We start from the raw sequence: 22,957 nt of genomic DNA, 5'->3' as shown, positions 1-22,957 counted from the left end.
ATTAAAGTTATGGGCTAATCTAACCTAGTAGGATGCATGATGCAGTTTAGCCTAGTACCTTTGTTTTGTTTGATCTATACCCATTGAGGTAAATCAAATTTGATCAATTTAGATCAAGGTGATTTATTTCAAATTAATATGACTTATTTGAATCTATTTAAATTAAATTAAATCTAATCTAATCTAAATTATATATTTTTTTTAAATTGATTAAATAAGGATTAGAGATTACTTTAATTAGGTTCCACTTAAATTAAATTTAATTGAATCGATTAAATAAGGGTTTAAGTCAATTGAGAGCTAATGGATACTACTTGACATTAATGATATTTAAAAGATTAATTAAAATATTTTAATATATTATTTTAGATATGATCAATATAAAATGATTTTATTTTTTTATCCTTTTGGGGATTAGTAAACCGTTAGATGTGACGATTAGATAATTTCTCTATATATTTTTACTTTGAATGGTGACTCACTTGGTCGTCTATTGTTGAGAGCATGATATAGATTTATTTATAGAACAATTCGATATTAGGGGATTATAATTTGGTGTGCTTTATATATGTCATCCCGTAGGTTTATTTTTATATACGCCAATAAGATCACTGAAATTTTTTGTTTTTGTTTTTTTGTTTTTGTCAAAGCAACCTCCATTAGCATAAAACTCATCAATTGCCATAAAGCATATGATGCCAAATAAGCACATGATATTTTAGCACCCTAGCGTCGATCGTAACATAAAACTCATCTAACAAGCAGTTTATTCAATTAAGAAACAAAAATAAGCTCAATTGCTCAGATTTCAGAGTAACTGAAAATTAAAATTAAAATGTCGATGTATTGGAGAAATTATTGAACAACAGAAGAAAATAATTACATCACAAAAAAGGTTACCATAAAACCATGAGGGACTGTCAATCTGGGAAATCAACAATTAATTTCATATCTTCTAACCAATCTCAAGCAGTCCATGGGGCAGCCCTGTCAATGCCCAAGTCAAACTAATGATGTGACCCAATTCTTCACATAACAAGATCAAACACAATGAGCATATGATGCGCAATAAGTATGAAACATGGGGAAAAAAAAATCCAACGAATCAATTTGTTAATTTCGGTCGAGAAAAAGAATCCCCAGAGATCTTGTAATATCTAATGGTAGGCAACACAAGTTCATCTATGACATCAATCAACTAACAGGTAAGCTCTAGATCTTGCCCGGTGTAAAGTTGAGAAAACTAGGAGTAATTTACTCTAATTTTATCCTAAAAGATTGCTTTGGATACTTCCAATGTTACCTCTCTCATGACTGATGTACAAATCTAGAAGAAAAATTCTCAGGCTCTTCCTAAGCCAGGCGATGAAATGCTGAGTGCGTAAGTGCCTCCCATCTTCAAAGACCGGCGTATAAATCACCCAACCAAATGCAGCTTTAAAATTAATGGAGAGCTTATGTCAACCTTTCATCAAGGAAAGAATGTTAATATAAACATTCAAATGAAAGCCCCTGTAGCTGCGATTCACTTGATAGCCATTCTGCTCAAAAGGAGAAAGGAAAATTGTCCTGAAAGTAGCTTCATATGTCTCTGAGCATGCACTAATTTTTTAGCCATGCAACAGTTCAATACCATTGACACTAACAAATGGGAAGCCTACTCACTTCCAAAACTCTTTCTAAATGAAGAACCTGGAGAGATGATAAAAAAAATGTTGATGTTAGCACAATGAGAACTTGAAAGCTACCACTTTACCGATTCGTTTTACCTCTTGAAGGTCTTTTGCCTTCCATAGCTTCCCTCTTCTCTTGACAACTTATGCAAAGAAATGGACCATCCCACGGGTGTTGTTTTCTAGGTACAGATGGGATTCCATGAATAGAAATGCCCTCATCAGGTTTCAACTCAATCTGGCAAATTGCACATATGAAAAGCTTGAACAGGCTGCGAATCGGATAGGCTGTGTTTAACCTGCAATTCATCTGTGGTCCATTGATCATGTGTCACAAGATATATTAAAATCTCAAGTAATGATTCATTACGGCTAATATAACTGTTTATTTGAGCTATTGCTAGGGTTCAATGAGCAACGATAATACTAGTTGATCAAAAAGATAAATATTTATAGTTGGATCCGTTTTTACATGTCTTTTGTATAGCTAAAACATTCCACGCACCTTTGCAAAATAGAAACATATAACAAGATCAGGGTTTGTCCATATCATAAAATGACAACTAGACAGAAATTTTAACTGGTCCGATGAACAACTAACTGTATGCGACAGACATACATTCAGTCTCAAAATTTTCGAACTTCACCTCTACTCTTCCATAATTCAGAATAACCTAAACCATTCACTTAATGGTTGTCCAAGTTCAGTCTGCTACTACGATAGGAACATCTACAGGTCAAAGTCCTTCTAGATATCACTACACATACTCCTGCCGTAAACTTAATTTTTAAACATGAACACCAAAATCTGGCTACCAGAGGTAAAGATCTAGTAAGGAGTTCTTGGTGCTTAAACTTCTGAAAAAAAAATGGAAAGCAAATTTGATTTTGTACACTATCAAAATACAAGCATCATAATTCACAATAGATCGAGATCAATAAATCAAGTAAAGATTTGACCAAGACTTTGACCTTTGGCCCAACAATGCAGATCCTTCCTCAAATATTTCCTCCACGACATCTGGCTCAATAAAATCCCTATCTGAATGAGATGATGACTCAGAAGACTTTCGGCGAAACATATTTTTAAATACACCAATTCCTGCTTTCTTGGGTGGTGGTGCAGGAGTAATCTTTTCTGGTGGTAATATATCAATCACAATGCAAGTAGTATCATCTCTAAGTCCTTTCACTTGCACAGCTTCCTGCAAAATGAAATCATACAATATGATTTAAAGAAACTAACGTTGTGGCTGGAACTCAAATTTTAAGCAAACAATTAAGTACTTTAACAATCTGATGGGCTGCGACATATGCTGGCAGGCCACGTGAGCAATTCAGAGCCACTTCGGAAGCCAAGGCATCCCAGACGCCATCACTTGAGATAATAAGTCGACCTCCAGCATTGGAAAGCTGCAGCCATTGTGCAAACCAATTGTTTATAATGGAGTTTTTCAAAAGTGATAATTAAAAACAATATTCACAACTAACAAGTTGAAAAGCATTTGTCCTTTCCAAACTTAAAATAAACATGAGAGCAAGAAGTAGAGGGATTTAAATGTCATTATCAGGCACAAATTACCAAAAAATAAACTGAAATCTACTTGACACAAAATGGTGTAAACCAGGTTCAAGCATTTCATACTCCATTGTCAAATTTGGCATACCTCGACATACATTAGCACAGAAATGACATGCTGGCATTGTAGATTCAACAAGCAGAAACTTCAAGGATTGATCCTTTCAATTAAAATGTTGAGAGAACACTGAAGTAATGAAAAGTGAGGCTCTGAAGTAGCCACACATTACACATAGATTCCATCTTTGGATAGGTCACACACCCAGAAAACTTATGTTCCCTGCCTCCAAATTATCCTGATGTTGTCAAAGTGTGAACCAACAAATTTGATAATCAAGGTTTAAAATACCTGTTCAGAATAAACTAGTATGTACCACAGTTCGAAGTGACGGGTACCAGTCCCCGACTAAACTGGTATAAGTCCAGCGTACCAATACACAGTATGCTGGTACATTCTGCAGTGCCAAGAAGGGGAGAGGAGAAGGAAACAAGAAGAAGTTAAAGAGGAGGAGGAGGAGAAGCAGGAGGAAGAAGAGGCAACGGAGGAGGATGAGAGTACCAAGCAGTGGGTGAAGAGCCGCGGATGGCTTAGGACGCAGGGCTGAGGGTTTGGCAGTGATTGAGTGAGAGAGAGGAGGGATGGGGGGGGTTCATAAAGGGTTTTTGCTCAAAAACTTTAACTGGCCTTAACCAACCAGTTCTTTGTTGGACTGGTATTTACTGCCCAACTCGTGCCAGTCCAGGTGGTTTCTTAAACTGTAATTTGTAGCAGTGGTATGGATTGATTGCAACTGGTACACATAAAAAAACTACATACTTTTTGTGGTGAAAGACAGTTGGGTATGTGACATACTGATCTATCATTCCTACCCAAACTTCCCTAGTGTTGAGCAATGAGCCGGGTTTGTGATAATTCCAAAAGCCTTGGCAAGAGTATAACATTAGTTTAATGATTGTACTCCTTGATTCATAACATAAGAAAAGCAACCCACCTAATTGCTATTTACATTTTCTACCTCCTCCAAAACTAATTTGAAAGATTCACAATAAATATATTACACGTACATAGGATGGCATACAAGCATAGATCTGGGAAATGAATATCATTCAGAAACAAATTTTATAGAATAAACAAGAAATAAACATTAAGAAAAAAAATTGTGCACTTATTAGCAACAATGGGAAAAAGGATGAAAAAAATTGTTTAACTAACTTCCTAGGAAAATCATACTAGCGTGCAGATTGTATACATTAATCATCAACAAACCTTCACTTGCTTAACATGTGGTACAGGAACAATAAATTCACCGACATCCATATCACCTATTGATCTTGATAAGCATAAGCCACCTGGCCAACACCTGAGAGGGCCAATCTGAGAATGCAAAGGCAAAATATATAAAACTACAAATTGGTAACAATAAAAACAAAATTTCCAAAGAATCATAAGACAAAAGTCAGAAAGAAAATATGACTATCATATTATACAACATATACAACAAACCATGTCGCAACTATATGTAATCAACTACGTAAATCTGTTTTTTTCACCATTGAATTTTGCAGAAGATAATATTCTTAGCTAACTATAGTTTCTAATAAAGTTTGCTTAGGTGTCTCTCCCAACCTCTCATTCCACTATTAGTATTAATTATTTCACCTCATTTAACCACAATATCTATAGATATCATTGGAACATTTGTGTATCATCTTAGATGATTTTTTACTCATTTTATGCTCCATCGGAGCTACACTTAATTGTCTAAAAATGATTTTTTTATCTTTTCTAATAATTTGAGCCATCTATTTTGACATTTTCATCTTGCCGATATAAATTTTCTGTACATGCTAATTCTTAACCATCCATCATTAAAATCCATAGAGATATGATTATCCTACCAACTATCTTGTAATTTTTTTTTTTAATTTAAAAGATGTTTGATGATCACACAAAATTCCTTATGCTCCTTTCTACTTCAACCCACTAATTTTTTACTTTATGAATAATATCTTTTATCAATCTCTTCTGTTAAATAATAGATCCAAGATAACTCTACATATAAGTCCTTAGTGTCTTTCCATTCTAACTAATTATTCGATTTTAGTTTAACTTAATTTAAAACTTTTAGTTTCTTAAAATCTCATAAATCAAAATAATATTATCAACATATGATGTAAATCATGGAGGTCTATCTAGTATAGGACTATGTACAAGGATTTAATAATGCAAGTAAAAGTTCATCAACAAAAATATTATAATTCATTTACCAAAGAGGATAGTTAAAGTGTTAAACTGCTCTCTTATTGTTGCCTGCTTTAATATGACAAGAGAAGTTAAGTTCAATTGTTTCTTGAGAGTTAAGTATAACTGTTACTTTTGAGGAACAATACACACTTGAACTATCGATTCTCATGGAATGTTAAATCCAGAGCCTAACAAGCAATACAACATTTCCTGTAGGACAACAATATTTTGGAAGAATATATGGCACGGATATATAGTTGGGACATTACAGTTTGTTGTTTGTCCTATATGACAGACTCCACCATTATCTTGTGAACAAGTTCCAAAGCACTAGAGTCTGCATTGAGTGAGAAAAGATAAAGAGTTGTTTTGACCAGTTTTGGTCAAAACCTGACCATTGAATCCAGACAGCTTTCAATTGAAAGCAAGTCCATGTGGTTCTTCTACAAAAATTAAAGCCCGATTCTGAACTCTCAAAACTTTTAAAGGCAAACCACAAGCAGCCAGAAAAGTCTCAGTCCTCTTCGTTTTTTCCTTTTCACCTTTATTTTTTATTTTTCTTTTTTCTTGGCATTGGAGTGGTTGGTACCAGCTGGTATGCAGATCGTGCCAGAGTACATTGCAGGTCTAACTAGGGACCATACAGGGTGTCTGCCAGTGAAGTAATCCTTGATTTGAAAGTTAAATTTTGGTATACACTGCTGGAGTAGGGTTAAGTTAATGTTTAACTGAAAAATAGAAAATAGAAAAATAACTGATGTAAGTTTGAAAACTGAAAATAAAAGAGAAAAAATTCTCTTCCTAAGATGGTTCGAAGTATACAAACCTCTGTGCCTCCAACGATATTTAATCTCCCAACCTCACCTCCACTCACAGTTATGCGCTCAACCCTGTTGAAGAACGAACCATAAAGCAGCAGATACTACACAAAAACATTAGCAACAGGGCCACTGAAAATACAAACGTACTCCTCTTCATCACTATCCAGCCGATGATCTGCTGATAGATAATAAACAGAACCTTCAGCAGATTCTAGAATGCATCTTGAATCACCAACTGATGCTACAGTAACTACCCATCCATCTATAATGACAAATGTGACAGTGGTTCCTGAAGAATGCGCTGAAAAGCAACCAGAACAAAAATTAGATGAATCTCATATTCAAGACAATAGACTTGATATAAAGAAGGCAGAAAGTGCTAATATGCAATTTGAAATATAGAGGATAGCTAAATTCTACAGGAAAGATCTATTCAAGCTACAAATACAAGTAGCAAAAATTATGTGAAGACCATGAACTAAAGTTTAAATTCAGACATGCACCAAGTATCACAGACTTCTTAATGTGATATGAACACAGCATTTGTATGCAAGAAATTTAGTGAACCAAATATCAAGAAATTTTGCCTGCTTTAAAATTCAAAGTCATTTGGATATTCATGGAACTACAAATACAAAATTCAGAATATTCGTCCATTATAAGACCTCTTCCAACAATCAAGCCTTTGTTAGAAAAACGACATACTAGACAATAATCTTCTAATTCTAACTGCTTTCTCAAATAGATTGGAAGATTACATCAAACTGAAGATGAACCAACCATGATAAATAAGCAGCAAAGTTGTAACTAAATATTCAAAAGTGAAGGACCTTGTCATCAGTTACAAGTTCATTATTTGGTTTAATCAGATGCATCAGAGCAAGAGTCAGTAAAAGAATTCAATCCGGGATGGGAGGAAAAGGAGTTTTACAGGTTTGAGGTTAATTGAAAAGGCAATATTCAGAGCACGCGAGGAATCTAATAATGGTCGTTCAAAACCAAGGGGGCAAAAGTTGCAATTCAACAGTCCAAACATACCTTTAGTTTGAAATTCCTTATCTGTTTTTACAAATCCTGCAACTAAAGCTCTTGGTAGTGCTGCTAACCACTCTTCTCTAGTGAGATCTGAAGGAATGGCACTTAAAACATTATCCAAGAGATTTTCCTTTGCGTAAGTAGCAGCCCCAGAACCATTATGCCCATCAAATAGCTGCAAGAAGAAAATAAAAGGTTTTTTTTCAGCATTTAATACATTTGAAGATCACAAAAATACCGGAGTTGGCAAATATACTATATTAAAAAAAGAGAATACAAAGATGTTGCATTAATTTGGTGTCAGATATGATGATTTGGATGAAATCCCAGAACTACATTGTTAGCACATTGATAATTATGACTATATTAATGATAGACTTAGCGGATACTTTTCAAATTAAAAATATTACTATGCGAGAGAAACAGAATGTAGTATTATGGAACTTTGTTATTTACTAACTTTAGACCTGATGGAAATCTGGTATCAGGTCGTTCAGATGGTTCCATCTAGAGCCATGGCTCTGTGCATCATGTTACATTCTGATTTCCTTCTTTCTTTCTGTGGGCATCTTCTCAGTATTTCCTTGTTTACAACTCTCACAATAATATTGGTGTGTATTTCTAAATGCATATTTCAGAAACAGATAGATAAAGGTAAAATGGAATTATGATTCTTATATCGAAAATTTGTTAACATAAATACAAATGTTGATCAGAATCATTAGAAAAAAGTTGATCAGAGTCATCGGAATCAATTGGAATGTAACAATGCATGAAAGACAATGAGTTTTTCATAGGACCGTAAAGCAGAAAATTGAGCCTGAGTCACACAACAACTTGTTACAAGAAATTCAACAAATTCAAGTCTTATATGTGCCTTAACAAACAATTAGCCAATTAATTAATATATCTTGTTAGCTAGTTGATATTCTATTTCTTATGTGAACTGTCTATTCTTTGCATCTAACATAAATACATTCTTTTCACCAAATCAATTTTATGCTCATAAATAATGATGTGTTTCATGTGAATCTTTCAGTAGTTTAGGGTTCTTTTGGCTGATTTTGGGTTATCATTTGGTGGATTGTCACAATGCGACTTTGCCACATATGTGTCAACACTCCCTCCCACACTAAAAGATTTAGTAGAATGTTAACCAAAGATGTTCATGCAGAATTTTGCTTGGGGGTTAAGTTTTCATTATGAGAACATCAATTAGCAGCAATATCATTGCTCCTAGAGTAAATTAAACATAATTACCATGTATCTGCTTAAAGAGAGCCCACTAGATCTGTTTTAGCTGCAACTTTTCTAATGTAAAGGCTTCTTTGGTCTTTTCCTCTCCTTTTTTTGTATTATTATCCGTTTAGCATGTAACATGAGAATATTCAATTTAAGAAACAAAAAAAATCTTTAAATAGGTATATACACCTGGGTGGTGGAGAGAGAAACACTTAGATCTTCAATCAAGAAAAGATCAGAAAAGAAGTGAAATAACTCGAATTATCTCAAGAAGTAAACAGCTTTTCGATCAGAAAAAGGAGAAGAAACGGTACAGCATAAATAATTGAAATGCACCCGAATAAAAAGTCAAGCTGCATAATCAAGGCACGGACAGGTTCTCATTTCAACTAAAAACAAAACCTTAACCTTCCCCGCAATCGCAGCAAAAAGGACACACAATATTATCTTCGCTCGATGTAAACAACACCGACACTACGAAATTCCATGTTTGACAGCCACAAACTCTTGTAACAATTTCAAAGAGAAATTATAAGAAAACGCGCACACAAATAATTCCCATCCAACCACTGCAATCGTTCAACACTCGAGGCTTGGAAAGAGAGAAAGGACGGAAGGTACTATACCGCAAAGACGGAGAATATTGCGTCGGGGTCGCGGTCGCCTGGGACGCGCCGACAGTCTGTCTTGAGGAGGGTAAAGTCCTCGCCTTTCTTGCTCTGGCTGGCCTGCCCGTGCAGCACGTCCGGCCTCTCCATCTTCTCGCTCGTTATCTCCCGCCTCAGCAGCACCGCCAGCGGCACCATCGGCCGCTCTCGCGCCACCGAGGCCGCCATCACGAGCACGATTCCTCCTGCTCCAAATCGCAGCTAGCTACTGCCAAGCCGAATCACATTCCCCTGTGCTCCCTGATTCCAACAAATCTGGCAACAGGAAGCAACCACGCGGATTCCATCGAGAGACGGAAGGGAGGGGAAGCAAATCAAGAAGAACTGTTGGAGAAATTGAAGGAAAAGTAGAATCAGAAGGATGAAATTGAAGTTGAGCCTTTTCTTCCTCCCTTGATTTCTGGGAAACGTCAAGAATTGTACGTGTTGGGCGCGTGAGAGAGAGAGAGAGAGAGAGGGAGGGGGGAAGACGAGGTCGTCCTTGTTCCCTTTTTAGCCAAACCCATAACTCGTACCACACTATTCTTACACGTTTCCGCACCCTCCCTGTTACTTAGCTACACGGTCGACGGATAAATTGCGGGACCCGCTCTTTGGCATCATGAACGCCAATCATCACTCAGGTATGAAACTTTGTAATCCAGTGTGGGTCGGAAGTCACTGGTCTTTCTTTGGCAGGTTTTGCATAAGCCTCCCTCTCCCAATCACTAATTTCGTACTTATTCCTATAAATATTTGAAATCACAATATTATCCCTAAGCATTCAATCAAACAAATGCACGAACCTCAAAGCGAAATTAACGTAGATTCAGCGAGAGATCACAACATCGCACAAATCTCGAGCCACAAGACCTTGCTCCGTTAGGGGCGTCTGTGCAAATCTAGAATTGCGCGGGCGGCTAAACGTAAAACTTGGTTTCCTCTTCTTATCCGCGATTCGTCGGGTAACATGTCCCGCGGATGGGGTTTTAGTTAGAGGGATCAGAGCGTAACGGAGACGGGGGTGGTGACAGCGTGGCCTGACGTGGGTTTGTTCTCATGTGGTGCGCATTAATTTTTGATAAAATCACACATAAATATATATTATTCATATTCCTTCAAAATCAACGATTATTATTATTATTTCTTTAAATCTAAATTTAGCTAATATATTCTTAGAAAAACCAAAAATCTTGCTTCTGTCTATGTGTAGTTGATCTTATATGACCATTAAATGATAGCTGAGATTAATTTATTATGATTTTTAAAGTTTAATTGATACTGGTATCTTTAAAAGCTTGGATATAATAGTAATGATTTTAAGATTATTATGTAAAAATTCAAAATTCAAAATAATAATAAATAACCATGATTATTAGTAATCAACCTAACTTTGTTTTGACTAATATTAAAAGGATATTATATATATATATATATATATATATATAGTAGTAGTAGTAGTAGTAGTAGTAACAGCTCAATCCCTATATGGAGGACGCAATCCAAATAGTCGGATTTATCGGGTGAACTCGAATCCAAACCCGATAAAGGAATACACGTCTGCTATCGAGTACGGATCCGAGACCCGTGGACGATGAGATCCGAACTCGAGAGGAGGGGGTTGGGGGGTGAGTGCTGTGGGCCACGACTATGGACAAGACGTGAGGCACGAGGCTTTGACTTGGCGACGCAAACGCGTCGATCTCGGCTCCAATTACCCGTCGCTTCACCCAAAATTGCGGCCGAGGAATTATGAATCGGCGAGTGCCGATTTCGGTAGTCGGAGAAGAAGTCGGTAAATGCACGTTTGGAGTGTTTTTGTCCTCTCTCTCTCTCTCTCTCTCTCTTGATTAGGGATGACAATTTCAAACTCGATCCACGTCGTGGTCTTCTAATCCTGATTCGAATGGAAGCCAATTTTGATCTTTTGCATTAGTAATTTCCCTGTTATCTTACAAATTTGATTTAATGAATGCTAATATGGTTGGTTATTTTGGTGATCAAACTGTTGTGAGTGTTTTCACATTTAAAAGAGGAAAATTCTGATTCAATCAAGGGAGAATTTTTTTCATAATTAAAAAAATTTATATTCTGTTTAATATGTTCCCACAAGAACTACGGGTGAGTTCGATAAAATTCACGAGAACAAAAAAAATCTTATAAAGAGCTTTATCTTATAACAATCATGCTAACATGATAAGTTCAATCGGTGAATATATCAATTCTGAATTAATTCTATACTATAATTCATGTGTCGTCGAGTCTCAATTGATCGAAAATATGAAATGCGAGAATATTATTAGGTTTATTTATAACGAGATGGTAATAAAAGTATTTGATACCATTGTAGGTCATCTAATGGACTCATCTTAATCACTAGAATATTTTTTAAAAAATAAATTAAAACTTTTATGGTAATATTATTAGAGTTGTTTATAACGAGAAATTTTTTGTAGTGCGCGAAAACATTTTAAATGCAGTGTTTTACTTTGAGTTGGTATGAGTAGGTGAGTCCATAAGTTTTATTTTATATATGTACAGAGTTACAATTATAGAGAGAAGAGAGAAGTTCTCATTAAAGGATATTTAGTTCTTCTCCTAACCCAATCTCTCTACACATCTCCTTACTTTTCAGATGTTGTGTTCTTTTATGAATCAAACATGACACTGAAGCAATTGTTTTCCATCATACTAAACATTGATCTCCAATGTTGTGAGATCTACACTGAATCTTCTTCTTCTTCTTCTTCTTCTTCTTCTTCTCTCTCTTTATCTCTCTCTAATAGGACTTGAGCATTTATTTCAGAAACAGCTTGTTCTCTTAATGATCTTGTTCTCCAAATGGTTGGTCCATTTATTGTCAACAGTGATGGGTCCATCATCCATGGCTCATAAATCTGTGTTGGTGTCTCTTTGCCTCTCTTCTTTGACATGGGGAAAAAGGTTTAGGATAAGGGTTTACTGGACATCATCATCCCCCCATCCATCCATTTTCCCTTTCCTTCCATTAATAGATTCTTGTTTTCTTGGGAAAAATAATTGCTAATTTTCATGGCAAACACAGCTCTTCACTGGTGCTTCACTCAGATTGTGTAAGAGATAAACCATGAGATCAAATGAATACCAATTTGATAACAAAAGACAAACTTCACCATGACTTCCTATCTTCACTGAATTTTTGCTGTCTACCAAGTACAGAATTTACAAGTGACATGACACAATAAAAAACCCTATCATGCACATCCATTTCAAATCTTTAGGCTGAAGTTTGTGTAGTAGATATCAACTACATTCACTCACTGATCTAAGCACTCAATATACTATGGACATTGCCCAACATAAAACCAACAATAAGAAAGGTAAAAAAAAAATAATTAGAAAAAGCATCACTAGACTTCAGCTGGTACAATCTCGGCAGAAGAAATCGATCTAGTTGAATGCGTTCGGCAAGACCTTCCTCTCTCAAGAGACCCTTCGCTCTCAATCAAATAAGACATAAGAACCTTTACGACTTGCCTGTATCTCCTTCTGTATGTCGGAAACTTTGAAACGCTCCTCGTCATGCCAACCAACCTGCCAGTTGAATGCTTTAATCCTTGTTACAACAAGTTAATCTATGAAGTGCAGGAGAAAGTGCAGGAGAGAGAAACCATGCTAAGCTATAAGCAGAAATTTTGGCACAGCTATGACAGTAGGCATGGAGAAGACAAAAACTTCTGGTTCACAAAGAAACATGGCAATATAATTTATGTTACATCACACATAGTATAGCTTAAACAATCGGTTGATATGGATCCAAGATCAAGTTGGGTCAGTAACCTTTTATTGTTGTAAATATCAAAGGTAGACACTGGTGTTGATAAGAACAGAAAAAGACAGCAATTTCTTTATATTGGATTATTCAAGCCTTCTCCCATTAATAAGGCATTGACAATCACCATAAAATATCAAGATGGTTTCATCAAACATTATTTTACTAAGTCCAAAGGAAAAGAATCAACCACATTATATTATTTTATACCAATCCCCACCACTGAGTTCCTATTTAACCATTTCCATATATCTAGAAGCATCTTGATTTGTACTTACTTATTGCAGAACTTTTCACTTGATGGTTAAAGGAAGAAAACTGATGCATGTGCTACCAAGTTACTGCAAGATCACCAAGCAAGCTCAAATTTCTAAACAATTAGAGAGGGTTATTGAAATATTTGGTTATGCTCCTTTTATCTGGTGAAACATAGAAAAGGAAATGTAGCCGTAGGGGATGAACTGAAAATGCAGTAGTTACCTTAGTGTTCCAAGTGGGAAAATGTTTCAATTACCAATTTGTTTCATGTCCACAGGTATAACAAACAAGATAAGAATATCTACTGTTCTAAGCTTTGGGATAAATATTTTACACCCATCTCACTCAAGATTAAAGTTTACCATCAACTACATTGTTTTGTATGCCTTACCATAATTATGCACAAAGATTGAACACAATTTCTTTCTTTACCATAATTAATGCACATATGGATAGCTGTCATAAATTCTACAGATATAAGAAAGCTGTTTTCTTTTATAAATTATATTATTTAATTTGTGAGAACAATATCATGAAACAGAATATCGATATCTATAATGATGCACAGACAATATACTTACTCTGACAACGGCAAATATCTTACCTTCTGCTAATCGCCTGAATCTGTGCAGTCCTAATAACATCTTGAGGAACCATAAAGACATTGTCCAAGGCTCCCATTGTTGAGTTGTCACCCACGAAAAGAACTAGTTTCTCCAAGAACCTGACTTCATCTTCTTTCAACTTTATGACCTTGATTTGCTCCATGAGTACTGTCACAGGATGGAAGAACCAATCCAACAATCTATCTTGTGGTCGGTTCATGTGAGTAACTTCAATACCATTGCTCAATAACAATCCACCTGATCCACACTTGATAGAGTCGAGAAGGGTGTGCAGAAAAGCATACGAAGGTAGACCAACACCAACTATTTCCTGGTTGGCTCCTTTGGTTTGTAACCAATCACTCAGATGAAACATTGTGATTATATTTGTATCCACAAGTTCCTTGCCCCTCATTTCACAGGATTTCATAATCTCACCCCATATCTGTTGCATCAACGTTCCATTTAGTTCTATGAAAGTCAAGGAAAAAAGATCTTAACTTGAAAATCAATGGTGAACCACAGGATAAATGAAAACCTGAATGTGATCCTGGAGTGAAATATGGTACTCCTTAAACTATTATGCTAAATTTATATGGTAAAATGCAGAAGCATGGAATGGGGAGGGAAAACAGGACCATATTACCAAAGCAACTAAAATGCCAACTTCCAATTATGTCGATTAACAAGGAAAGTAAGGCAAGCAAGTGGGTGTTAAATGTCAATGTGCATTTATAAGAATCTGAAAGATATTACCATGTCCATAAGCATATGAATGAAAAGGATGATAAAAGTAGGCACTTTTGTAAACATCAGATTGCACATGGATAGCAAACTACTTTAACTACTTGGTATGTCCACATTCTACAAGGTCTGCTCTACAAATAATAAGTTTCTAAATTAAGCCAATATAATTGGAAGGATTGATTAATGATCGATGATGAAAATTTTCTCTAGTGGTCTGTGAAGAACTTGTATAAAGGTAGCTCTCATATATTAATGTGAGTGTACATGAGATCCTAACTAAAAACATTACGGCAAAAATTAGAACATCTCTATGGTGGACAGCTTAACAAAAACCTGCTGCTTCTAAAACAGAGCATTAGTGACTGTGGCCACATAGAAATGATGCTTGCACTCTACAATTCTTTTGCACAGAAGTCAATGATGAGATTAGAATCAAGATTTTCAGAATCAAGGCTTGAAATTACATCACAGACATGAAACTGAAAAAAAATCATTTTTAGAGACCCAGCTTAAGATGCAGTGTAAGAATAGCTCAATAGCATGCTCATTTTTTTCTCAAAAACTGAAAAAACGAAAGCCTGGAACAACTAGCATTTGAGAGTCCTGCAAGTTTTGTAGTCCTTGGAGTTACTCTACAAAGTTGAATAATAACATATTAATACTAATTTTTATCAAAAATCCTTGAAATACAGGATTTTTATTGCTTAAATCAATAAAGACCAACTAGCTTCAGTGTTGAATACTTGTAAGACACTTTTTTTTTGGGGTTCTCACAAGTTTAGAGACAATCAAGGAATGGCGTATATGTTGGTGCTCAAGCAATTGTCGAATATTTACCAGATTGTTATTTCCAGCCTCAGTTACTCAAATATTCACAAGTTGAATAATAAACTATCATCATTAACAATTAAATGCATCTTTAAATCAAGAATTTAAATCTTGGTCTAGTATTGATTTTGGTGACCTACCATATCAGTATGGTATCAGTATACCACCCAATACAATTAAATTTAATAATAAAAATTAAAAATAAATGGTACTTTACTATTATTGACATATATTTTTAAATATTAATGCTTGGTCAAACCATAAATACTGCTTCATACCAACTGATATGGAGTATGGTCATTCGTGCAAATTAATTCAGTCGAGACAAACTTTTCTTTTATCATGATGAGAATGTCATGCTCAAGGAAATGATATCAGATTAGTTAATTACAATAAGAACTGAAGTTTGATGATGAAAAAATTTTCAACATAGAAATGGAAAGTAGAGCATTTACCTGCACCATTTTCACCTCTTGTATTGTCTCTCTAACGGATCTTGAAGGAGCCAAGCTAGGGACCAACATTGCAGGAGCCCCTGAAGAACCATAACCAGCTTTAACCCCTCTAACAGAACTGGCTCCAACAGAAAATTCTGCTGAGTGAGATATCTTCCTCTTTCGGTACCGAGGCCTGGCTGGGCAACAAGAGTGCTATATTAAGAAGTAAATGATACATATAATGTTTTTTTTAAGAAAAAGGAGCCATTAGATAATAACAACAGTAAATGTGCTATTTAGATGACTAAAAGTAAACAGGAAAAGCAAAAGTGAAATCACCATTACTTTGGAAGAATGGACCCCTCCCGTAGATATAGCCAATCATTAGTGTATTCATCAAACTCCGCAACCATGGCAACCACAAAGGCAACTCCTCGTTTGAAAGATCTCTCCTGTATTAAAAAATAGAATTCGTATGTGATTAGGTTTCAAAATAAACAAATGCTGCAGCTGCAGCACATTTCATAAGCGTAAAGAATAAACCAAGAGAGAGTAACCACACAAAGGACCTGATACACAACCACCGATCCGTACAATCCAATGAAGATACTTGAGACTATCGCCGACAGGACACTCCCAACAACAACTAGAGGCCAGAACAGAATGGCGAGACCAGCAACAGGCACACAAGCTGTCTCAAGAAATGGTCCCTCTCGACTTATCAGGTCCTGTAGAAGCCTCTGCCAGCCTTTAAAGAGCATATAGGGGCTTTTTATCAATGCAATGACAGTGTAAAGTGGGATATCAACAATTAAGCCCATCAGCGCAACAACAACACAAGCAGGAACCTCTATCAACCTACATAAAATTTGAGAAGATCAATAACGATAAATTGTATCAACCAAAGAATATCAAATTGAATTTATTAGTAAGATTTTATCCTTATAAATTGGACTGCTAACTTGAATAATCACTTAAATTGCCATCAACAGTTGTTAAATGATAATTATAGTGCACTCCATATAATAAACAGAAGGATCAAGTAAAATGGACAATCCACATAACACGAGATTTTCTATTCCAAGTGGATACCATTTTATCGTGATATTTCAATGTGAAACAGGTAAAATCACTGTTTTATTGTGACACTTCAGGGTTAAACATATAAAATAACCAAAGGTTATACATTTATTGAAATTCAAATAAAGACTTTCAGAAGTTTTTACCATATCTAACGCTGACTTTCCTTGACACTGAGAAAAAATCATAAAGAGACTTGTCTTTCAGCACCAAATCAAGTAAGAAATTATGGAGGAAATAAAATCCTTGTCATGTATATGGAAAATTAACATGATTAATTAGCAATTCAGAAAATATGGCATATTCTCCTTCTTATATACATATTAAAAAATGATTATTGAAAAAATAATCAAGAAATTTAGAAACTCTTTCTACAGAACATTCAAAATATGGAATACCATACATAACCTTTTTGAGACAATCTATACTAATACCCAAAAAAGCAAAGGACATAAATACACATACCTAATTGAATATGGCTGATGATCATGTGAACTTTCTCTTAACTCCTTTAAGTAAAGTGGATATGAGTGGTAACAGATATCTGCAAAGTCTCTAACCACAGTGCAACTCCCTTTGATAGTACTCCATGTTCCATCCTGTTTAATGTCAGATATTAAGTCAAGTTATTGCTAAGCAGTTTGAGCCCATAATAACATTGAGAATAGTTCACAAAATTTGAGTTTAAGTAGTCTTTTTACCACAATGGAGTGAAGAAATTTATTTGTTTCACCATCCTTTCGGAAGGCCTCAAAGGTTGACACCCAGGGTGTAACAAACCCATAACCAAGTCCAACCAGGACACTCCCAAAGATGCCAAGGGCCAACCACAGCCCAACAAATATGGGAAGAGCAAAAAGAAAGGCAAGTTTAAGTGCTGCATTTATGGAATCCGTCCTGCAATTGACCAATACGATGCCAGTTAGTAACTGAAGCCCCCTTGGCGACATGTGTATTTTTCCAAAGACAGTAACCAGTATGCTTACACAAATTTCTAATTTATAAATCCACATATTTGCATTCTTCAAATTTGGATTTTTTTTTTTCTTCTTGTCCTTTTCTTTTATTCTTGTTCTCAGTGTTCTTGTTTCCTCTTCCATTCGTGTGAATCAAAAAATCAAATGCCTCTTAATCATTTGCAAATTGTGTCTAAGAATCTTTGCTGCTCCGTCGACCTCGGACTTCAGTAAGGTAAAACTCAGATGTAAGGATTTTATTGCTATAATGACATTCTCCTCCATTCAAATTAAATTTCTTAATTTTTTTAGGATTGTCATAAACTTCTCAAACTAAATAGAACTATATAAATGTCCATCGAAAGCACTTCCATTCAATGATTATTCTCTTCTGATACCAACTTTTGTCTCCTGTTTTCATGGAACTGATGATGCTTAGAGATATGAGAGGTTAATCAACTTACAAGATATGTGTTGTATAATTTCTGAAAGAGTCTCTATAATTATACATGAAAGGTAGCAGATTAGGCTTGTATTAGTATGAGATGAGATTTGTAACAGCAAGAATTTAATTGAACTTCAAATTTGAAACTTTTGTTAGGATGAACAGAGTTGGAACTTAACCAAATAAATATTTTCTTGCATTGTAAAAGATCTAATGATAACTTGTATTTAAAAAACTTTGACAAAATATAGTTTAAAATTTTAGGGACAATATGGTATATGTAATCATGAATTCCATAACCTTTGCGGCTAGGAATAGAGAAAAGTGGTGGTGACATGTTCGACCAATATACCAATTGAGAATTGAGATATAATTAGCTATCCACAAGAAAATACCAGTACTATGTCGACGTAGAGCAACTTCTTATATCAAACTCCTTCAAAAGGTTCTGTACATGTGATCTTGTCCCATTTAACAATACATCATGCATCAAACTTTCTTTTCTAATAATGGAATCATCCAATGAAATGTAGCAAGAGCAAGAAAGAACATAGTACATGAATATCTTTCAGGATGTGAGCTGCCTTTGGACTCTGCCTGCTTAATTTTGTTGTTTCAACAGAATTTTTTAGTGTTCATGTGGGACAATGCCACCTTAGTCATGGAAGAAATGCTCCATTTGAAAATTTTCAAAAAAAATAAAAAATAAAAATATTGCTTCCTGTAATAGTGTTATCTTCAGACTACATAGACTAAAACTAAATTAAGACCGTGTCTGATTGAAAATGTATACAAGAGGTTTATGTCTGCTTCTTTTATTGACTTTTACCAGCAGAAATGATAATATGCCTGAAATCCAGACTTCTGTTTGAATGCCTAAAGCTGATTGTTGGAGGATTGACAGAAGAATCATGTTTGTTGTTATGGTCAAGAATCCAAAACTAAAGAAATGGCTTCTGTATCTATGCATTGATTACCAATTAGTTCCTTTTTCTTTTTGGAGAAGCAAGTGCGAAATTCTGATATACAATCACATATAAATAGGCAAAGAAAATTGTTTACGTATTGTGTTTAAGAATTCAAAAGAATCAAATATTCTGAAAATATCAAAGTCAAAGACCTGGGCTAGACTTTAAAATGACAATTATCCAATTACAATGACGATCTCCAGAAATAAAACATTTGGAAAAAGTTTTTTTGTTTCGTTATTCACATGGAAAAAGAGATCTGGGAAGCAAACTATCATTTCAGTTCAACGTTCAACTTCATTTATTTTGTTTTACTTCATTAGTTTTGAGATTCAGCTTCATGATTTCTCATCAATAGATCGTATACACAAAGAATAAACGTTATCTCCATCTCAAAATCACTATTGTTACTTCAACTAAGAAGTAATATCCGGTAGAGCACAGATTCCTCAAACTTCTCTCTTGGTAACATTAGAAGCACCGTCATTTTTTTCTCTTCTAAATCTAACTCTTCCATTTCTCGTCAATTGCTGGGATGTCACTGAATTCCCGGCTAGAAATCATGCTTAAACGCAGCAAGGGGCAAAAAAGTTATCATAATCCAATCTTGATGAACGCCACTATTAAACAACAGGAACTTACCAACACAAAAACAAACAAAATCAAAATTTTCGCACAAGAAAGCTCAAATCAAAGGAAGGTCATGATGACTTACTTGACAATAGAGTAGACAGTCCAGGCCACATGAGCTGGAAACAGTCCAAGTATCACCCCAACGTTCCCAAGAATCAGCAGCAGCGCTGCCACAGGACCCACCACCAGAGCTGCAACCAACAATCACACCCAAACATCCAACCCGCTTTCAGAAAGGAGCAAACTTTAGCAGGATTCGATGGAGGAGGAGCCAAGAAAATCCATCGAGACGGGACCTTTGAGGGCTCCGAGGAAGAGCGCGGAGCAGAAGGCGAAGACGACGTAGGCGATCCGGAGCGACTGCTTCAGTGAATCCAACGGCTCTGCGTAGTTGGTCCGCACCCAGAGCACCAGCGACTCCAGCTGCGACGGACGCGAGGGAGACGGCACCTCCATCGAACGAACATAGACCGATCGGGACGCTCAAAAGCGATGTAGCAGACAAAGAGTAGAGGAGAAGAAAGCGAAGAGCGAGAAGCAAAGCGGTTGCGTCGAGGGAATGGGAGCGCAAACGTCACTCAAGTAAGGGGGAGGACAGGTGTGAGCGGGACGACGACGACGACTGCGGAGCGCGTCGCTGATCGAATCCAGCGCAGTTGGCCACGACGAGGACAGAGCGATCGAGAAGGTCTTGGGATGCGTTCTCGTTCCGTGTTGCGCGCGGTCAAAGAGGCGGCGTCGCCCGCACAACAAATTAACACGAATATAAGTTTTGGATTTTGTCTTTTTTTTTATATTCCTTTATGTTTCAAAATATTAGTAAAAAAATTAGGGTTAGTTGGAGCATTTCTTCATATTTTTATTTAGTAATATTTTAGTATGTTGAAAACATGAAATTATATGTATTTTCTCTCTCCTATTTTCTTATAATATCAAAAATGTCATAAATATTTATTTATTATTATTCCTTGAAAGATTATTTTTTATTATATAAAAATATATTTCAACAGAAAAAGAATAAAAAATTATAAAAAATAAATCTTAAAAAGGAATGTTTAGCGGATTTTTTATAAGAAAAATTCATAAAAAGTCTCAAAATCCTCCAATTTTTTATCTTAATAAATTAATTTACATCATTTTTAAATTCTATAAACAAATGTATATAAGTGATGGAGACGCTTCAATTTTCAATAAATATCTTCACTACATAATAAAATTCAAGAAAAAAATAATGCTGCTCGAAAAAGGAGAAAAAAAATCAATTACATGTGGTGACGACGGCGAATACTCAATTCGAATTTTGTGAGATTTTTTTTTCCTTGCAGATGTTGACCGGAAATGAGAAATAGTCGATTCAATCCTTCAACACCCAATTCAAACTAGCTTTCGTCAATTTTGACCACAATCCTTCACGGAATGATCTAAATGCCTCCTCTCAGGTGGCGCCACCAATTCCTCATGTAAGTAGATGTTGACATTGATTCATAATTGAGGCTTCTAATTTTTTATTACTGTTTCTTTTTTCTTACCGAATTAGATAAGAATGGAGAAATTTTCCTCCTCTCGTGACCGTCGAACCTTCTTTGAGAGGCGTGCGATCATAACAGTCGAGATATAGAAGCTTTGGTCCTCTTATTAATATTAAAGATATTCAATAAAATTGGAATGATACGTAAAAGATTAGCATTGACGCTTTGTGCAATAATGACATGCACAAATCAAAAAAAAGTTAAAGTTCTCATTATATAAATTCTTATGCTCGTGGATTTATAAGTACGATTAATGTTTTATTAATTGATTTAGATTTTCATAAAAATTCGAGTGACATGATATATGATTATAAATTATACAGATTTTATGGATGTGAATTTTGACCTAGTTTCTCAGTATCCTTAAATGTTAATTTAGATTTTAGATTAGATTATTGATGAATTATAATATTATTGAATTATCAACCTTATGATAATTCGGGGGGCTCGATATATCGAGTGCACGAGGTATTATTTACACGTTGAAATTGGATTGTGTGGCTTAGCAGCCTCAATCATTGGTCATGATGGATGATCATTAATTAATTACTCAGCAATTCTACCTTCTCTCTTCTCTCTCCTTCTCCTGTCTCTCTCTCCATGACTCTATTACAGTATATCTCACATCGATGAAAGATATGGGTTGTTTCTGGATGACCCGTATTCATGGATGACTTCAAGGTAAAGTTATTATCTGGAGAGAGAGAGAGAGAGAGAGTAGAGGAAGGAAACAACAGCAGCAGCAGCAGAAGAAGAAGAAGAAGAAGAGAGAGGAGGGAATAGTAGATGAGTTGGTCGCAGCAAATAGACATTTGCTTCATGGTTGACTTTGATGGGCGGAATGAACCCCAGTCAACGCCATGGTGTGGAGGCCGCTGCACAGAAGAAAATGGCGGCTTTCTTTAATTGCGTCCGGCTGCTTCTTATCCACGGAACCAGAAGAAGAAGAAGAAGTCAAGTCCACATCCACCATGACACCTACGTTAAACACGTTGAATTCCTGCACAGAAACATATACATACACATACGTATATGCACGTGAATGGCTAATCCGACAAAGCTGCATAAGTTCTCTCTCCTTCGAGAGGTGGATTGCAGCAGAAGTGGATGACAAACCTCCTCATGCAAATAAGATGTCGCCATTAGAATCCCTCAAAGCTGTATACTTCTCCATGCTATGAACTGAAGTTTCCCTCTACAACACCTCTCTGCATGCGAATGCTGATGAGTTCTGGAGAAGGGCCACCGAGATGATACCTATTCTAGTTCTTCCCTCTACTTCCCTGCTATTCTACAGTACAGACAACTTCTATCTAAAGAACAATGGAAGAGGCTGAGATGATCTCCTATTGACGATTTAGAATGGAGGATGGAAAGACATAGAAAGGAATTATTAATAATAAAAAAGATAAAAAAAA

The 22,957-nt window shown here is 35.6% G+C and overlaps 2 protein-coding genes across 3 annotated transcripts; both read right to left on the bottom strand.

The window, feature by feature from the left end:
• Positions 1-1,087: 1,087 nt before the first annotated feature.
• Positions 1,088-9,720, bottom strand: LOC103985463 (probable protein phosphatase 2C 12). 2 transcript variants are annotated; one of them, XM_009403162.3, is made up of 9 exons: positions 9,222-9,720; positions 7,357-7,528; positions 6,466-6,619; positions 6,324-6,387; positions 4,520-4,627; positions 2,961-3,086; positions 2,646-2,878; positions 1,770-1,972; positions 1,088-1,692 (listed from the first exon to the last, which is right to left on the bottom strand). In XM_009403162.3, exons 1-9 carry the CDS (start codon positions 9,429-9,431, stop codon positions 1,658-1,660), a joined length of 1,305 nt encoding a protein of 434 aa, XP_009401437.2. In that variant the 5' UTR covers positions 9,432-9,720; the 3' UTR covers positions 1,088-1,657. The 2 variants fall into 2 exon arrangements, with proteins under 2 accessions (XP_009401437.2, XP_009401438.2); XM_009403163.3 differs by lacking the exon at positions 1,088-1,692 and having other exon boundaries at positions 1,846-1,983.
• Positions 9,721-12,369: 2,649 nt separating this feature from the next.
• LOC103985464 (uncharacterized membrane protein At3g27390) lies at positions 12,370-20,738 on the bottom strand. Its single transcript, XM_009403165.3, has 9 exons — positions 20,307-20,738; positions 20,093-20,201; positions 17,710-17,905; positions 17,474-17,607; positions 16,498-16,786; positions 16,274-16,380; positions 15,947-16,121; positions 13,916-14,361; positions 12,370-12,815 (listed from the first exon to the last, which is right to left on the bottom strand). Exons 1-9 carry the CDS (start codon positions 20,464-20,466, stop codon positions 12,632-12,634), a joined length of 1,800 nt encoding a protein of 599 aa, XP_009401440.2. The 5' UTR covers positions 20,467-20,738; the 3' UTR covers positions 12,370-12,631.
• Between the last annotated feature and the right edge of the window lie 2,219 nt (positions 20,739-22,957).

Source organism: Musa acuminata, chromosome BXJ1-5 (genome assembly GCF_036884655.1).
Source record: "Musa acuminata AAA Group cultivar baxijiao chromosome BXJ1-5, Cavendish_Baxijiao_AAA, whole genome shotgun sequence".
Taxonomy (NCBI): Eukaryota; Viridiplantae; Streptophyta; class Magnoliopsida; order Zingiberales; family Musaceae; genus Musa; species Musa acuminata.
Note: the sequence above shows the minus strand (reverse complement) of the source record. Positions and strands in the feature narration are given on the sequence as shown.

Bases quoted from the DNA above. Each gene is read 5' to 3' on its own strand.
- LOC103985464 (XM_009403165.3), bottom strand. From the start codon at position 20,466: ATGGAGGTGCCGTCTCCCTCGCGTCCGTCGCAGCTGGAGTCGCTGGTG. The intron at 16,787-17,473 runs GTATGTGTATTT...AATTTTATGTAG, and splicing joins CATCAGCCATATTCAATTAG to GTTGATAGAGGTTCCTGCTT. The intron at 14,362-15,946 runs GTAAATGCTCTA...TTGATGCAACAG, and splicing joins AAGAGGTGAAAATGGTGCAG to ATATGGGGTGAGATTATGAA.
- LOC103985463 (XM_009403162.3), bottom strand. From the start codon at position 9,431: ATGGCGGCCTCGGTGGCGCGAGAGCGGCCGATGGTGCCGCTGGCGGTG. The intron at 6,388-6,465 runs GTACGTTTGTAT...GTTCTTCAACAG, and splicing joins CTGGATAGTGATGAAGAGGA to GGTTGAGCGCATAACTGTGA. The intron at 3,087-4,519 runs GTTTGTTGATGA...CAATGGCTGCAG, and splicing joins CACATGTTAAGCAAGTGAAG to CTTTCCAATGCTGGAGGTCG.